This window comes from Taudactylus pleione, unplaced genomic scaffold (assembly GCF_031769625.1).
Source record: "Taudactylus pleione unplaced genomic scaffold, aTauple2 ptg000021l, whole genome shotgun sequence".
Lineage (NCBI taxonomy): Eukaryota > Metazoa > Chordata > Amphibia > Anura > Myobatrachidae > Taudactylus > Taudactylus pleione.
In genome coordinates, this window is record NW_028284423.1 from 17142673 (window position 1) to 17160992 (window position 18320).

General features: G+C 43.6%; 1 protein-coding gene across 3 annotated transcripts in view; it reads left to right on the forward strand.

Moving 5' to 3' along the window:
* The first annotated feature begins 1597 nt into the window (after window positions 1-1597).
* GALNT7 (polypeptide N-acetylgalactosaminyltransferase 7) overlaps window positions 1598-18320 on the forward strand; it is a 155059-nt gene continuing 138336 nt past the window's right edge. For all 3 annotated transcript variants that reach the window (XM_088448463.1, XM_088448462.1, XM_088448464.1), the window contains exon 1: window positions 1598-2038. In XM_088448463.1, the coding sequence (XP_088304589.1) occupies window positions 1916-2038 (123 nt within the window). In that variant the 5' untranslated portion in view covers window positions 1598-1915. The remainder of the gene's footprint in view (window positions 2039-18320) is intronic.

Here is an 18320-nt window from a genome sequence, read left to right on the forward strand (position 1 = left end):
ACAAAAATGTTGACAAAAAAATGGACACTTTCTTTTTTCGTTTTCTAACCCTATTCTTTACCTTAACCCTCCCCTTGGTACCTAACCCTAACCGTCAGGGTAAGTGCCTAACCCTAACATATCGAGTACATTGTTTAGTGTGTATCCATGATATGTGCACTCCCACAGGTCGTTAGCGACATCCCCCATTGGCCGTGCCGCAGGCATCGGCAAGTGTGTATGCTCTTGCCAAATGCCAGGTCCCGTCGCCTGTGATGTTGGGCTGGGTACACATCGTCTGAGGTGTACCCAGATAACCATCCATCTAGAGCCTAACCCTCCTGTAGGTGCCTAACCCTCAAAAAACAAACGTGTCAACCTTTTAACCCTATCTTCATCCAAGTCGATCTTTTGTCCCTGTCTACCTATTGACTGTCTACCATGTGGTGTCTATTTAGACATTGTCGACATTTTAATTTAGATCTATTGACTGAAACCCTTGCTGTGCTTACTAATATAGTACATAGTCCTGGATATTATTTTACAATGGTAGCAGATATGAAAAAATTAAATATGAAAAATGTTTTGTAATAATTATGACAAATATTTCTAAAGGTCATTACAATTGACAACTGTGTGTCATGAGCACACCCTGTTTGCTCACAGGAATGTTATAACTAGTAAGGTACAGATGACAACTAGAATTTGCTCTTTCACCTGGCAGGGTGGGGTGGTTAAAGGTGGAAAATGTATTTTGCTTTAACAGCCACGTAGATCTATCATATGTGGACTTCCTGGTATATATCCTGGTTATTTAGCTTCCCAAGATAAAGGTGGAAGGGAAAATAATTGAGAAGGTAAAACAAAATGTCTGAAAGAGGTATTAAAAATATTTAAAAAAAAGTTAATACAATCTAGAGTGAAATTGGAATTGTCACGATCACCAGTGTGACATGTCCATAAGGTGGAGGGTCAGTGATACTCACCCTAGAAATGATATGAGCACTCAGAGAGAGTGATAAAGTCCCTGAGGGTTGACAGAACAGGGAAAGGGGCAGACGTCACCTATTAAAGAGACAGGAGGGGCGGGAGTAATGACTGAGGGATAAGGCAGCCACATATAGGTGTACAGTAGGTAGGCACGCTGAAGAGGACACAGCCAGGTCCGGCAGCAGGGATAGGGGGGCAGGAAAGTTTTATGTCTGGCAGAGGCGGGGTGAGACAGGGGGCAGCAGCGGGACAGGGAGGAGAGAGGAGCTGGTGTGTGTAGGAGACAGGAGAGGCTGCTGCTGTACACCTGTGTGTATGTGAATGTGTGTGTAACATCTGGTCAATGTCAGGATGTGGTCACTGGGGGACTAAGCGCTGCTGCACATTGTGATATAGGCTGTGCTCTGCTCTATGTGTGCTGCTACCGGGGCTCTGAGTGTGATATAGGCTGTGCTCTGCTCTGTGTGTGCTGCTACTGGGGCTCTGAGTGTGATATAGGCTGTGCTCTGCTCTGCGTGTGCTGCTACTGGGGCTCTGAGTGTGATATAGGCTGTGTTCTGCTACTGGGGCTCTGAGTGTGATATAGGCTGTGTTCTGCTACTGGGGCTCTGAGTGTGATATAGGCTGTGCTTCTACTGGGGCACTAGTGTGATATAGGCTGTGCTCTGCTGCCGGGGCACAGACATCTCATGACAGGGGCTGGTAGTTAGGAGCCGTACACAGCAACAGTATACTGGCGAGTAGTGTGTAGTTTGTGTATATGTAGTGTGTGTGACTGTACAGTTTGTGTGTATGTAGTGTGTGACTGTGCAGTGTGTGCATACGGTGGGCTGTGTGAGGGCAGCAGCGGGCTAGGAGCAGCCGGTCGGCAGGGTGACCGCACTCCTCCTGTGACTTTCCCCCGGCACGGTACCCTCCCCCCCTCCTCCGAGCAGCGGCAGTAAGTATGAGGCTGAAGCCCGGCTTCCTCCTGCGCAGCCTGCTGGTGCTGGCCACTTTCCTGGCGCTGCTCATCCTCTGGTCCTCCCTGTCCTCCGGTCGGAGCGAGCCGCACTCCCAGCTGACCCGGGTGAGTACCGCCTGTGTAACATGTTCTATATCATACATACATACGTGTGTGTACATAGTGTCTATGTATATGCCAGAGGGGCCTGCCGCTGTACACTGTTAGGCCGGGCTCCTCTCTCTATGCCCAGAGACTCAGTAATTGCACTAATCGCCCTAATTGGGTGTCAGAGGCCGGGAGCGGCGGCGCATTGCGCAGCATCATACACGGGGGCGGCTGCTGTGTTGTGTGACCGGGGGGAGAGCGGGGGAGGGGCACACCAGCTGGTTGCCCCGTGGGGTTCTGGGTAATCGGTGTCTCCCCCCATCGGACGAGCCTCACACCTCAGTTCGCCGTGTACGTACGTATATAAGGGGTGGGGGCTCCGTCACTGATGTCATGGTGATTTCCCCCTTCCCTTACATACTCCACATGCCGCCACCATGACGTTTCTCTGTGCAGCCTTGAGATCAAATGTGCTCCAGACATGCTATGAACATGTGTATGTGACATGCTATAGACATGTATGTGGCCTTAGTGGTGAATAGAGGCTGTTGGGGAGAGCGGCAGGCAGCACCTGATTACATGGCATGCATTCTCCTTCTCAGTCAGTGTTCTGTTGTTATTTCCGTCCTCTTGGTAAGAAATTAGAATAACTTATATATTAAAGATGAGTTTAGAATACAGTACACCCAAAGCAGCACTATATGTGTAACTATTAACTGTCACTTAGGGTAATGGACTAGTATAATGCTACTATTAATACATGTATGTTCATCTTGTTTGGCTGCTCTCCACAATGTATACCTCCCAATTTCAGTAACATTCTCATGGAAGAGATATGTATTATTGTCTGTGGTTTGTTGTACATGGGAAAATGCTCTTCTTAGGGGTCAAGTCAATTAGGAGCGAGTTTGCAAAAGTGAGTTTGTTTAGTGAAACTATCATACATTGCGTGAGTGCGCGCCCCCGAGAAATGTGAGATCCTTTTAGAAATGCCAATTTGAGGTACTCAGGGCCTCATTCAGAGTCGGTCGAAGCGGCCGCACGGTCGTACGCCACCGATGTTCGCTATACTGCGCATGCGTAAAGTTTGCAATGCGCGAGCGCAAACTAGCCGCTACGATCAGAAATTTCTCTCTCCTTGAACACAGCCAGGTCGGTAGTTTGAGTGACAGATGGAGGCGTTTGTGGGTGCTAACAGGGGAAGGTGCTTGAAAATGGGGGAGTGGAGATCTGAACGCAGGCATGCCTCATTATGCGAACGGCGTTTTATGGGAGTGCATACGGATTATGGGAGTGCATAATTAACAAAGTAGCGTCATGGCACATGACATGGGAGGTTTTTACACTGACATGATCGTAGAGCTTAAGAGAGGGTTTGGTCAACGTTAAGCTCTACGAACAGTGCCGATGGTCTCGATTAATCCTTATATGCCTGGAGATGACGTGCAATGCGTACGAGAAGGGGGCGTATTTTTTTGTCTTCCGACCGCTTCCTCCCCTTGGTGGCCAACTACCGATCCGAACTTAGGGACACAACTTGCGAGGGAATCATTTGAATATCCGGCCCCTTTTTCCGTACGACCGTGCGGCCGCTTCGACCGACTCTGAATGAGGTCCTCACTGTGAGGGGATGTAGTCTGGAATCCGACGGTCTGAATGCCGATCGGCGGCTTTCAGACTTTCTAATCCCGGCGTGGTACTAATGACAGACATCGAATACTCGACGCCAGTCATTAACCATATACGCTGGAAGACCGACGCCCGGCATACTGAATGAAGGTAAGCCGGGCGTGGACAGCTGCTGGGGGGGGAGGGTTAGGTTTAGGGCTCCCGGTGGGACTTAGGGTCAGGCACCCCCCGGGAGGGTTAGGGTTTAGGCTAGGGGAAGGGGGGTTAGGGTTAGGCACCCCCCCCCCCCCCCCCGGTGGACTTAGGTTCAGGCTGCGGGGAAGGGGGGGGTTAGGTTTAGGCACTTGGGGGGAGGTTAGGGGGGGGGGGAATTAGGTTAGCGATACTTACCTTAGGGACGATCTGGATCTGCACCCTTGTCGGGCTGCCGTTGTCGGGATTTGAACCGCCAGCCATGCGGCCAGCGGTAATACCTATTACACCCACTGTGAGGGTGTGTGACTTTTTTACAAAATGCTACCTGGGAGAAGTACATTAAAAAGTGGGGCTGCTATCCTGGATCTTAAAGTGACAATTGAGATAGCAGTACCATAAAGAAGGCTGCTGTCAGTGGAAAGTACTTGAGGTTCTTAAAAGGTATCAGTTGCTGATTTTTGCATTTCTTTATTTATTTTTATTTCCAGCATTTTTTCGGTACAGAAAAATATCTGTATAGTAAATTTTCAATGTTTTCATATGAGTTTGTAAAAGGTTGGAAAGCACTTTCACCTCTCCTCTCATGTTCAAAAACCAATTTCCCATCAATACAACACTCCACATACCTGCCCCACATCATTTACACCTCCACATACCTGTCCCACATCATTTACACCTCCACATATCTGTCCCACATCATTTACACCTCCACATACCTGTCCCACATCATTTACACCTCCACATATCTGTCCCACATCATGTAACCCATTCAGCTTTTTGGGTACAGAAAAATATCTGTACCCAAAATAGTAAATTTTCAGTGTTTCCATATGAGTTTGTAAAAGGTTGGAAAGCAACTTTCACCTTTCCTCTCATGTTCAAAAACCAATTTCCCATCAATACAACACTCCACATACCTGCCCCACATCATTTACACCTCCACATACCTGTCCCATATAATTTACACCTCCACATACCTGTCCCACATCATTTACATCTCCACATATCTGTCCCACATCATTTACTCCTCCACATACCTGTCCCACATCATTTACACCTCCACATACCTGTCCCACATCATTTACACCTCCACATATCTGTCCCACATCATTTACACCTCCACATACCTGTCCCACATCATTTACACCTCCACATACCTGTCCCACATCATTTACACCTCCACGTACCTGTCCCACATCATTTACACCTCCACGTACCTGTCCCACATCATTTACACCTCCACGTACCTGTCCCACATCATTTACACCTCCACGTACCTGTCCCACATCATTTAACCCATTCAGCTTTTTAGAGAAATTCACCTGAACACTGGCATGTATCTATAGGCCAGATTTTGGTATTTGAACCCCTTCAAGTGCATGATTATTCATTGGGAGGGGTGTAGCAGAGGTTCTGCACTGTCACTATATTTTAACCTTAAGACTTCCCTACCCTTTCACCTGCCCACGGGGGAGCGTACAAAAAGTTAATTACCTCTGAAAAATTAATGTGAGTTTGTAATTTAATTGCAAATGTAATTCGCAGTGCTAGTTAGCCATGAGAACGGCTCGCAGAACCCATCTTGCACCTAATTGATTTAACCCCTTACTGTAAACTGTACAATTGGTAAAACTGTATGGAGAAGTTCTGTGAAGACTTGAAGCATCACAGAACAAGTGCTTCCATAAAGGGCACCGTGGCCTCTAATTGTGCCTACAGTATACATCAATGCTAGTATAGCATGTTATTCCCTATTTGTACACCATTTCAAGGACTGCGTGGTCTGTTGAAGGATGGTCCAATCCATATGCACTAGCGAACTCTGTGTGCTTAAGTCTGGTTTGGGGCATGTGCGGTTGCTTTTTGTTTTTCTTTGGCACATGTGCTTTATCCGTCTGCACTGAAACTTGCGTCTGACTCAGAATCATCCCCTATGTGTGCAGACATGGGTACAATAACAATAAAAATCCAGGTGTAATCATTTCTATAGAACTTGACATTGTTTATTCAACGAAGTCCTAAGTAATTAACGTATAGATACTGTAAATAGTGTAATATGATTAAGCATCTCTCTCAAGTTTAAATTAAAAACATTGTATGGCTGTGTACTCTTGCTTGTTTAAATACAACATTACTCCTTGACAAAAGATTGCTACATTTGCAGAAAACAACACAGGCTTTAACATGTATGTCGGTTGAAAATTAGTGTTTAACAGTCTTTTCTTTTGAAAGCCTTTTGTGCAGCATGTTATAATGGGTGTGAAAGAATATTAAATTTCTTAAATCATATGTAATTAAATAAATTAGCATTGGTCTCCCAAAAAAGACCATTCTCATAGTAATGCATTGCATGTGTGACAATCTAGGACTTCAAATGGGATTGGCATGATTTACCACTGCTGACAGCCCAACAGAGGTGGAAATCCAGATCGTCCATTAAGGTAAGTATGCTAACCTAATTCCCCCCCCTGACCCTCCCTTAGGGGTGCCTAACCCTAACCTACCCCTCCCCCCCAAGTGCCTACCCTAATCCCCCCTCTAAGTGCCTAAATCTAACCCCCCCTTCCCTGCTGCCTAAACCTAAGTCCCCCGGGGGGGTGCCTAACCCTGAGTCCCCCCCAGGAGCCCTAAACCTAACCCTCCCCCACCCTGGCTGTCCGCGCCCGGCTTGCCTTCGATCGGTTAGCCGGTTAGGTTAGGTCTAATGACAGGCGTCGGGATTTCGACGCCGGGATTAGATAGTCGGGAAGCTGGCGGTCGGGATTCCGTCCGTCGGCTTCCCGACTGCTTCCCCTTCAAATAGGGGAACACCCAAGTGGTGTTCTAGAAACTAAGCCGCATCTTGCCCCCGTTTTGTAGGCATGTCGAGGCCAGGCTCTGCGTCTTCCGATGCAGATTTCGTGGCCCCGGCAGAGGAGATTCATGGCGGCCATTATGAGTAATTTTAAGATTACTCAGATGACCGATGGCTGCCTGATGGTGATCTGGACCCAGCGCTCGGATCTGCAATGCTGGCAGATGGCATCATTAGCCCTCAGACGCCTCCTGTAGCACTAGCTTTTTTTTTGCATCGCTGCTGCTGCTTCCAAAGACAACAGCAATGCAATAGTGTACAACTCTGAATCAGGCCCATTGCTGCGTGTGGGTCCTGGGCAACACCCCCGCTTGAATGAGAGAATAGTGTTGCAGCGTTTTTAGTGTTTAACATATCAATTTAATGCCTTTTCATGCTGTTAAACATCATAAAAACTTTGTTAAATTAATCATGAGCTTGTACTTCATTGGAGCTTTAAGATGTAGCCTTTAATACTGATTGATACACAAATTAATTTTGCCAATTTTTAGCTTTTTTTTTGATAATAGAGATAATTATCCAATAATGTATGTTTAGAGTATATTGAAAAGAACCTGATGAGATATATAAGAGCACATTTACCAGATGGCCTGTGGATCAGTATATGCTTTATATAATGGCCTTTAATTCCAGTGTAATTTTTCTTCTTTGCCAAATGAAAGTATATTTAGTAGCTGGCATTGCTATGCTAGAAGCAGAGTGATCAGGCTTACTAATCAGTTTCATTGTTTTTACATCCTGGTTTTGAGTCTGTTAAACCTGAATACAGAGCATATTGAAACTAACAATGGTATGGTACACGTGTAACACAAACACATTTCATTTACTTCCACGTTAATTCCTATTAAGTGCTACATCTATTTTACACAAAATACATATTAAGGAATATCTAGTGCAAATTGCTTAATGTCAGTAGCCCAAAACAAGTTTAGAAATCAACCATAGTTATAAGGACTGTTGCAAAGTAAAGGTTTGGCAGATAAAACAAAAGTTGTCTTTAATCATAAATATGTAATCTGTTGCTTATGACCTAAATTTGGGTCCCATAATCTGTTTGTGGGGTCTGCTGATTCCCATTTGCAATACACTGCTGGGAGCCACCAATTTTGAGGGTGACCTAAAAAAGGTCACACTGACACTTGACAGTTGCTTACCTACACGTGTACTGTATAGTGACAACTAACATTTAATTATTGTTTTATTTTATTGGATATACAATATAGAATTTCATGACTGATACAAAAATAATATAGCAGCTCTTAGAACGTTTCATTCTTCTGGGGCTATTCCATTATCTGGGATGTGTGGTTGTAATATGCATATGTGCTCATCCTAGAGAATTACTTTTGTCCAGAATTGTTTCTGGCTGCAAGGTGCCCGCGTTCCAACCATTTCTGCAGCACATCGTGCCACCACCGAATAGACATTTTAGAATTCACTAGCAAATGTGAGCCGTTCACTTCCGTGTATCCTCTGTTTTATTGCCAATCAGATTACTGTAATTAGGGGTTTCCACTGATTTACTGGAACCTGAAGTTAAATTGGGTGAGGGTGCCTGGGACTGAAAGGTTAAACAGGGTTTCACTATGTATGTACATGATCATCAAGAGCTTTGACTCACTGCATCCTTGCCAATGACACACACATTTTAAACACACTGCCAGGCACCACAGCATATGTTTGGGCTTCTTTGTCAGTAGGTCAGCCATAAATCAGTAGAGCTGATTCAGTTAGGAATCAGCATGGACCCTTTCGCGGGATGTTACAGGTGCTAAATAATGAATGTTCTTAGTACCACAATATTCAGAAATGTGCACTGAAGCACATCACACATGGGTGCAATGGGACCTTACACGTCATTGAATCTGCCTGGGAATATTTACAGCAACAGGAGTGGAGGCAAGCAAGAAACCACATACTAGAAGTTAGCGGAAGGAATATGTGGCCTGATTCAGCAAGGATCACTGATGAGATTGCGTACGCAGATGGCATATTGTTGCGTACTGCGTATGCCCCACTGTGATCAGGATTGTGATCGCAGTGACAACACAGTCCCATTGCAGAGTGATTGACAGGAAGTACTGTTTGGGGGTGGTGACGGGGGGTGGTCGGAGAAACACAGACGTGCCAGTACGTTTGAACGCCGTTGCAGGGGCGTGCATAAATTAGTCGCTACAATGGCATACGCAGCTTGAGTGCTCACTGCGTACAGGAAAGTTAGCATGTGAGGTCTGACCTGCTGTGAATGTGCGAGCGGCTCCGATGATTTTACTGATGTTTTGGCTGGATTGCATGGTTTTAGGGATGTGCGAGAGGTGAAGTGGGCGTCTGCATGTTGTCCGTGCAAGTGCTTTGCAATTGCACATATTAGCATACTTTCGCAGCAGACCTGCGTACGCGATTGCAGCCGCGATCGGATCAGCGATTCGACCCATGTCCTCCTCTATTACAGTATAGTAATGTGAGACATTTGTCATATATCTGCTTGAAATTAAGTTCATACATCCAACTTGAGTCCTAGGTTTAAATCCGATAAAGCATACACTTTATAATCCTGGCAACCAGATTTCATCCATCTCTGGTGACTGCAAGTACCATAAGCAGCTTTATTTTTTCCAATAGTCGTGGCTGTCAGGCACAATTAGTTTCCATAAAGTGAGTTGGTGGGCATACAGTGAGCAGCGATGTGTGTGTCAGCTCTAGAAGACAATCATGAGGGTGCTGGGTAAATTTTAACCTGCAGGAGAGTTTTAATTTAGTTATCATAAAGGAGAACCCTAGCCAGAGCAATGTCTCTCCTTATGTTCTCACGCGACCAAGTCACAAAACTGCTTTTGTGACAGTTCTTCAAATGTGCCCCTGGTGTTTTAGCTCCCTGCGATCTTAAACTGCTACAGTATGACCAATACAACATTTAATTTAAGCACAGAAGGCTCTGTCCATTTTGTTTGCGGCTTTTTAAAAAATAATATTGTAAAGTACCCTGTTCTTGTGTCTCTTATCAGTTTCTGTCTCTTACCATTACAGAAATCATATCACCGGAGGTTCTTGTGTATTTGAATCTTCTTTATACTGTATCCTCTATATAATAAATGCTTGAATACCTCAGATGCTCTCTGATGCCATGTCTGCAGTAACAGAAGTAATTTCTACATGAGTTCAGTAGTTCTTTGTTTAATGCACTTAGGTTATGAGGACAGTTACTTTCGAGCATGAAACTGGGATTCAAATTGTCAAACTCATAAAGGTTGAAATTATTTAGAAGGGAGAATATGAATTTGGGAATTCCACAGACCAACACTTTATCATTTTTCTGTATGTGGATGACTTACTGCTTAATGCTGCACTACCAGCTGGTAAGCAATATTTTCCTAAGGTGCCCTCCGCCCAAACCAAGCGAAACAGACGAGCCCCGGGAGAAACAGCTGGAACAGCCCCTGGGCTCCATGTAATTTCAAGACTCTTTATCCAAGACCCTAGTTGCACCTCCCGAGAGAGTTGGGCTGATGGGATGTTGATAGCAAATGATTGAACAACCAGCAGTTGCTCCGTCAGCTACTACTGACCCTTGCTGCGTATGGCTCACAGTTACAATGTTCTGTTCTGTTACGTCTGGAGAATAAGCAGAGGTGTCAAGTGGGAATAGGCATGTCATTTTCTGGAATTGTGGAGGTTATTCTGGAAAGATCCACAGGGCTCTATTTATGTGAGGTTGACTTTAAAAAAAAATGGTTACCCTGAAGTTCCCCCCCTGCAGCTTGTATATTACACTTGCCTGCTTGTGACAGGGATCGCTTCAGATCTACGGAAGGCTTTTACTTATGTCTCAAATATTGCCTCTTGTGAATGTTCCTACTAGTTATTGGTAGGTGGGCGTTTTTAGCATCCGATCAAGTTGAATTTAATTATCATTTATCTGCTTATTTTGAAGCACTTATGATGACAATATTGTAGCATGTATGACCAGCTTTATAGTCTATTCTTGTTTGAAGCCTGTATAAAAGAGTCTTGGAACAGATAGGTTGATGATTTGCCTAAAGAGGACCTGTCACATTCGCATGTATATAACCAGGCAGTAGAGCATTACAAATGATTTTGTGTTTTGTTTTTTTTCCTCTTGAAGCTGCAGGCTTTAAAAGATCTTGTCCATGTTCTGTATTAAAAAGACAAGAATGTTTCCCATTCTGCTAACTCAGGATGCATATGGGGCGATTGTGCGGTTTCCTCTTGCATACTAACCGTGTGCATTTGCAAGAGCTGTGTGTATAAAGATTATTTATTGTGTATAATAGACGCCAAGACTGGGCACACAAAAAAAGTAAATAGTGGCATAAAGGTCCTCTTTTTATTATTCAAAAGGAGGTCCTACCTAATTGTATTATATGAAGCGAGGCCACACCACAAATTGTGGTGAGTTGGTCATTACACAGAAATATTTGTTTTATTGCACCCAATCTCCTGCCTAAAGAGTGATATTAAATTGTTTTGGACGCCCATGATTTTTCATGCATGTTGCGCCCAAATAAACTGGGTTTAGCCATGTAAAATGGCTAAAACAATCTAAAGTCCTGGTTAGCAAAAACTCCAAACCATCACTTTCTGCACATTTCTGCTCGACACCTGAGGAGGGTGCGAGGGGAAATGTGTCCACCTGTGGCATTTGCGCCAGAATGGAGCAACAATTGATTTGCTCCATCAGGCGTCCATTAGTCACAGCCGTGGCTAGTGTGAGAATGACTTAATGGAACAGAGACAAAAATAATTGCACTCTCTATAAAGTATTAGCTTATACAAAGTTAGTAAATTGTCAAATTTGGCTACAGGGGATCAATAAAAACATATACGCTATATTCGTCCAGTATTACATGAAACAAATGAAAATAAAAACATAGTGTAGTATGATTTTATTAGGGTCATTATAATTTTCTGTTAAGTAGGTGTAGCTATTGTGTAGTTTATGGCTGACATTTTATAGTTTATTTTTTTTTAAGGGAATAGGAAGCTATGCTTCTTCAGTCTTAATGCCATATCCGTTTTCACTTGGTTTCAAAAATAGGTAACTCTATTATGGTTAATTGGCTGTGATCTATAGCTTAGGGAGCTTGAACCAGGCTATAAGTCTGCTTTATAATGCTCTTGCAGAGAGATAGTGGTGTACAAATACAGAGATTTCAAATCAATAAGAAGACATTTAGTTGACATTTTATTTTTGTAACAATGCATACATGACACAACCATATGCATTTCTCTTTTTAGAGTACTGACATTGCAAATAAAGAACAAATGGTAAAGTTAATGGTCTGTCTGTCTATCTAGCTTTCTATATCTTGAACCAGGATTCAGTTCACCAAAAAAGCAATTTTATACTAACATCGGTTGTCAACGTTTCAGTTCATAAAAAGACCTTTCATACCCAGCAATAAATGAATTCCTTTTGGGAAACTCCATACTAACTTAGTCCCCAAACACACTCCATTCAATTCAGCGCGATGCTGAATAGCCCCAGGAGGGAGCTCCCGGAGCTATTCAATTCACCAAGCTGTTTGGTCCGAATAAAAGATTTTTTCTTGCACTCCCCCGAGGGTGCGAGGAGAAATCCAGCAAAAGTGGCGGCCGCACGGCTGTTTTCCTTTAGTCGGAGAATGCCGGTTCTCGTGACTAAACACCCATGTTAAGTCACGAGAACCGGCATTCTTCAACTTAACTGGCAACTGTCGGACCAAACAGCGCTGTGAATTGAATAGCTCAGGGAGCTCCCTCCCGGGGCTATTCAGCATTGTGCTGAATTGAATCAAGCCCATTGTAATTGCAAGATTTCATTAGCTACCATGTTCTTTATGATTTTTCTGCAAGACACTGGTCAGGAGTTTCTTCAGGTGACTGATAATGTGACGAAGTAGTTAGGACTGGCACATTATATATTATAATTGTTAGAAATTGTCTGTACATGGAAGTATACACCCTCCGTTTTAATGTAAGTGCACATCTGTTTCTCTAGATTTTTTTCCCCAATCTCGGTAGTAATTAACCTTAGTGCAAATAATAAAACAGAATTGTTTACCGCTGCACAACTGAAACTGCAACACGTGATTGTGGAGTTCAGGCACATTTAGTGAATTTGAAATATACTTTTAAAGGAAGGTATCTTTTGCCTTTGAATTATCAGGTTGTAAACCTGCTTCTTCTCTATGCTGCATTTGTTTGGCTGTATGTCTCCCAGTGTGCCGCTTAGACTTAGGTCTGTTTCACATGGATGACTTTTCCTTCACAATGGTGGCCAATTAAGCAGCAGAATCAATGGGGCAGGCAAAATAAGGAGAATTTTAGTATATTGATCCGAATAACAAGATACTCTGTTTACTCCCTCGCGTCCGGTGCTTAATTGACAACATTTGTGAAGGAAACTCACCCATGTGAGAACATTACTATAAGTAATATTACAATTTAACTTTTGAAAAGTAAATTCTTTAACAATAGGTAGTTCAAGAAGCTACTTACTTTTTTTTTTTTACAAATATGTATTTGTGTATACCAAGTACCCCCCCCCCCCTAATTTGTGTATATTTAGTCGAAGTGCCCCATGGTTAAGTGTATGCCAAGCTAAATGCATTCCAAATGGCCTTCTGGTTACTACTGCATATGTTTTAGGGGCCCTTTTATCATTGGTAACATTTGCAAGTGATCTGGGCGCAATATTAGCGCCCATGATGGCATTGCAGTATGCGATCATATCGGCCGAATGTACGAAAAAGCACCCGCAGGGACGGCAACTGCTGGCGGAAATGGAGGGACAGCATAATCAGTGGCGTAACTAGGGTATTTAGAGCGCAGGGCAAATTAGAAAAGGGAAACCCCCCCCCAACATCCTTCGGCGCGCACGGGAAAAAAATGGGCGTGGTCACTTAAAAAATGGGGCGTGTCCTATCCATATGCACCTTAACCCCAGTAGTACCCCTTATACAGTACCCCCAGTATGCAGTTGTGGTCCCTCTTATGCAGGCCCATAGTAGTGCCCCTTATACAGTATGCCCAGTAGTGGTCCCCCTTACTCAGTACCCCCAGTAGTGGCCCCCCCAAATGCAGTGCCCCACGTAGTGTTCCCCCTTCTGCAGTGCCCCCAGTAGCAGTCCCCACAATGCAGTGCGCCCAGTAGCGGTATCCCCTTATGCAGTGCCCTTTATATGGTGCCCCCAGTAGTAGTCCTTCCCCTATGCAGTGCCCTTTATATAGTGCCCCCAGCAGTAGTCCCCCCCCCATGCAGTTTTCCCAGTAGTGGTCCCCTTATGCAGACACCCTGTAGTGATCCCCCCTAACCAGTGCCCCATGTAGTGGCCCTTCCTATTATTGCCCCCAGTAGTGGTCCCCCGAGTGCAGTGTCTCTAGCAGTAGGCCCCTTTTATAATGCCCCCAGTGGTAGTTCCCCCCCAAGTAGTAGTCCCCAGTAGAGTAGCCCCCCCCAGTAGAGGTCCTCCCAATGGCGCCCCCAGTAGTAGCCACCCCTCCCTCAGTAGAGCAGCAGCCACAGCAGTCTCCTATGCCTGTGCGGGCATGCACTGTTTGGGGTCCTGAGGACTGAGTTCAAGAACCAGTGTTCTAGTGTGTAAAGGATCAATGGTAAACCGTATACGATCAAACAACCCGTTGATTTGTTCGTTGCTTGAAAGATTGCACAGTGTGTATGCTCTATATCGTTTGTTCTGGGATGAAGGGAAATTGGAACGACCATCGTGTTGTTTTGGCAACGTTCTGATATACCCGGCCTAACCTTTTGAAGCATGTCTTGTAATACATGGACATACCACAGTTTGTAACCTTGACTCTAGCTGATTCATAATATACAGTTCTCCAACATTACACAAGATAAGAGAGGACCATTTTACTTTGTATTTTTTATCAAGTAGCAGATTCCATGTCTACCAATATAATATTCTTATCTTTATATTGTCTTTTCTCTTAAAAATACATTTTTAAAACATTTGCACAAGAAAATTGCTGTTGAAAATATCACAAGCTGTAGTTAAACTGAAAATCGCCAAAAGCTGTTTATTATTAATGCTGTTTTCTATTTTATGTAAATTGCATAGTATACCATGTACTACTTTGAAATTATGCTTCACTTAACAGCATTACATGTAGTTTCTTTTTCTAGAGCTCAGATTTTTCTGTGAACATTCTTGACTCTACCAAATGCTTTCCCCATAGCACCACCTGAAGGCGGTTAAGTGGTACTGCACCATAACAAAATTGCTTGCTATTTCATAAAAAAATATTACCTACAAATCTGCAGTCAAAGAACATTTTCCCATTTTAACTAGAATTAAAGGCTCTACATTGTCAATCTTTTGAAATAATTGTTTATTTTAATTAATGGAACCTTATTGGTGCATTTATATTTGGCCACATAAGGCACATTAATTGAACTTCAAAAAATAAAATGTGCAATACAATTTTTATGTGCAAATGTTCCTGTTACTCTACTTAACAAATACATATCTTATTGTACTTTTAGGAACAGCCCTAGAGAATTATGGTGTGCCTATGGTTGCTGGATTGATGTTGCATATATAATTGCTTGTATTGCAAAAATGTCACTTCAAGGTCCTGCCTAGCACTTTATTAAAATAGACACTTCCATTATTTTCCAGCTTATTCCAGCCTCATTTAGGTCCTCCGATAATCATGAGAGTAAGTGCACATCTAGAGCAGGGGTGGCCAATAAGCGGCCCTCCACTTGCTGTTGAACTACACATCCTAGCAAACCTGTGGCAGGGCATGCTGGGATGTGTAGTTTATTGCCCAATCCTGATTCTAGAGTGTCTTCATTACACATGTGGGTGTGTATTAGTGTTTTATTATGTGAGCATATACGCCAATACAAAATGTAACTGTGTCAAAAGTGACTGAATGGTGAATCCCATTGAAAGTATATGGAATGGCTTATAGCACTGTTAAAAAAATAAGTCCATTTGCTGGAACTACCTGCGGACTAGGGAAAACCCATGTAAAAGCATCCACTCTACCCATTGAATCTCATTTAAGTATAAATTGTCCTACAAACGATCTTATTTTTGTATCTTGGTACAACACAATGAGGGCAATTCAATTCAGCGTGAGTTGATTAGTGCTATTCAATTGACTGCTCCTGAGGGTGTGAGGAGAAATCAGACTGAAGTGCCGGCAGCGAGGCTGTTTGCCGGCTAAGCACGGTTCTAACAGCCTCGTGGCCGGCACTTTAGTTGGAGAATGACGTTTCTCGCAACTAAATACCCTGATTAAGTCGTGAGAACCGGCATTCTCCGACTTAAGTGCTTTTAGTCGGACTTAACATCGCTGTGAATTAAATAGATCCGGGACCAAAATCACAGCGCTATTCACATCGCAATGAGTGGAATCGCCCCCAAAGTGCAAAGACACTTGCCTTGGAACGTGTCTGCCATCAGAATATGCGCATGGCATTCCAAATGGAAATTGCACTTCAGTTTGTATTTTTGCAGTTTTGTAAATTATGATTACTGTTGTCATTCTTCAAAACTGCGGGGTGGAAATCAGAGCATTAGAATGCACTACAGGTTATTTCAGTCCAACATTTAGCCAATATGGACCGCTTTCTGTCAGACTGGGTAGCGATCACTGTTGAAACAAATATCATGCATCCAATTTGTTTTGTATTTGGTTTTCCAAATACACACACAATTCTCTTTTAAGCTGTGTAAGTTGTTCAGTGCATTTTGCCAAAGTTATTCTTAAATAATGTATATATTTACAATTGTTTTTATGGTTGAATGTGATTTGTGCCTTAAGATTATTTTGGATGTAGCTAATGTTTTCATAGTAATTGGCAAAGTCACTAACCAGGTTTAACTGTATATTGGTTCTTGTAACGTCAAATTAAGAGAGATGTGTGAAGAGAACAAATTATGAAGTAATAGTTTTAAAGATTTTTGCAAAACTAGTGTTTCTTAACCCTGTCTCCAGGTTGTGCATGTTTTCCATATCACCTCACCGTATCTAATGTTTCTAGCAAGATTCATACCATAATCTTTTAGGGTATATGTTCAGGAAGCCGGCGGACGGAATGCCGACCGCCGGCTTCCAGACACTGTTATCCCGGCGTCGGGAGACCGGCGCCCGGCTTTCCGATCGAGTGGGTGCCGGGCGCCGCAGCGGACAGCCGCGCGGGGGGGGGGTGGAGAGTTTGGTTTAGGGCTCCCGGGGGGACTTAGGATTAGGCACCCCCCCCAGAAGGGTAGGGTTAGGCTAGAGGGAGGGAGGGTTAGGGTTAGGCACCCCCGGGGGCGGGTTAGGGTTAGGCACCCCCCCGCGGACTTAGGTTTAGTCGGCGGGGAAGGGGGGGTTAGGTTTAGGCACCCTAAAGGAGGGTTAGGGGGTAGATTAGGTTAGTGAATACTTACCTAGGGACGATCGTAATTCCCTCCTCTATCGGGCCGGCGCTGTCGGGATTTGAACCGCCGACCAAGGGTCCAGCGGTAATTCATACCGATTCCTCTTTTAGGGTAGGGTCATTTGCTACAGGAGTCAATAAAACTATACATCTGGCAGGAGACCTGGAAAACATGCTTTGTTACGGACATTTGATTACACTTGCTTTATACAAAGATAACAAATATTCTGAGTGTTTTCACATTTAAACATGTATTTCCAGTTATAGTTGAGACTGCAAAACTGATCAATGTTAAGTGCTTTCATTTTTTTAGGCAATACCCAAAAAGTGATTATGCTGAAAAGCTTATTGTCAAATAATTGGTTTATTAAGTGCCTATTAAACACGTGCAGCCAGGGTAGGCAGGGGAGGCCATACTCCTGAGATTTTATTTAAAAATTATTAGAATAATAAAAAAGATATTTATAACTTATAAGCATCTTCTTTGTTTATTGTAATCACTTTTATTTTTACTCATCAGCTTCGTGGAGCTCCCTGGGACTGCAGGGAGACGAGAAATGAAGCAGCAACAGCTCAGCCTCACTTCTGTATAGTCAGACACTGCTTGCAGAGCTGGGGGTGGGGCCACACCACAGACAGTAAGCTGCACAGAGAGCGAGCTAATAGAGGCATGCCTCTGAGTATTGGGGCGTGCCTTGAGCACTGATGGACACCTTGGATGTGTCATGTGACTAGGAAATGCACTGCAGTGTTTAGAGATGGAGGTCAGTCAGCAGCAGCAAGAGAAGACACAGTGATGCAGGTAGTAGAATCAATGGACACTGAAGCTTAGTGTAGTGAGGGGAGAGTTACAGTGAGTAGGGGGTGAGACAGGCTTCCACCACTCGATCCATCTCCATGTGTGCCTCCCCAGCCATTGACCTCACTGCACGTCACTGCTGTGCACACCCAGAAATCCTTTCTGTTGTTGTATAAAATGATAATGAGGATGGAAAATTATAGGCGTATACTCTTTGTAATTAAAATCTAATATGCATTATAATATTGTGCATGCCTTCAGGATTTATCCACAGTGTTGACAGCCAAAAAAAACATTAGTTTAAATTTAATTATAGTAAATGTGAACATTGGCAAGCATGTTGCACAAAGAGGCAAAAAAGCAATCAAGCTTTTGGCTTGGCCAGTTAAAGTTTAAAACACACAGGTGCTTTCAATGCATC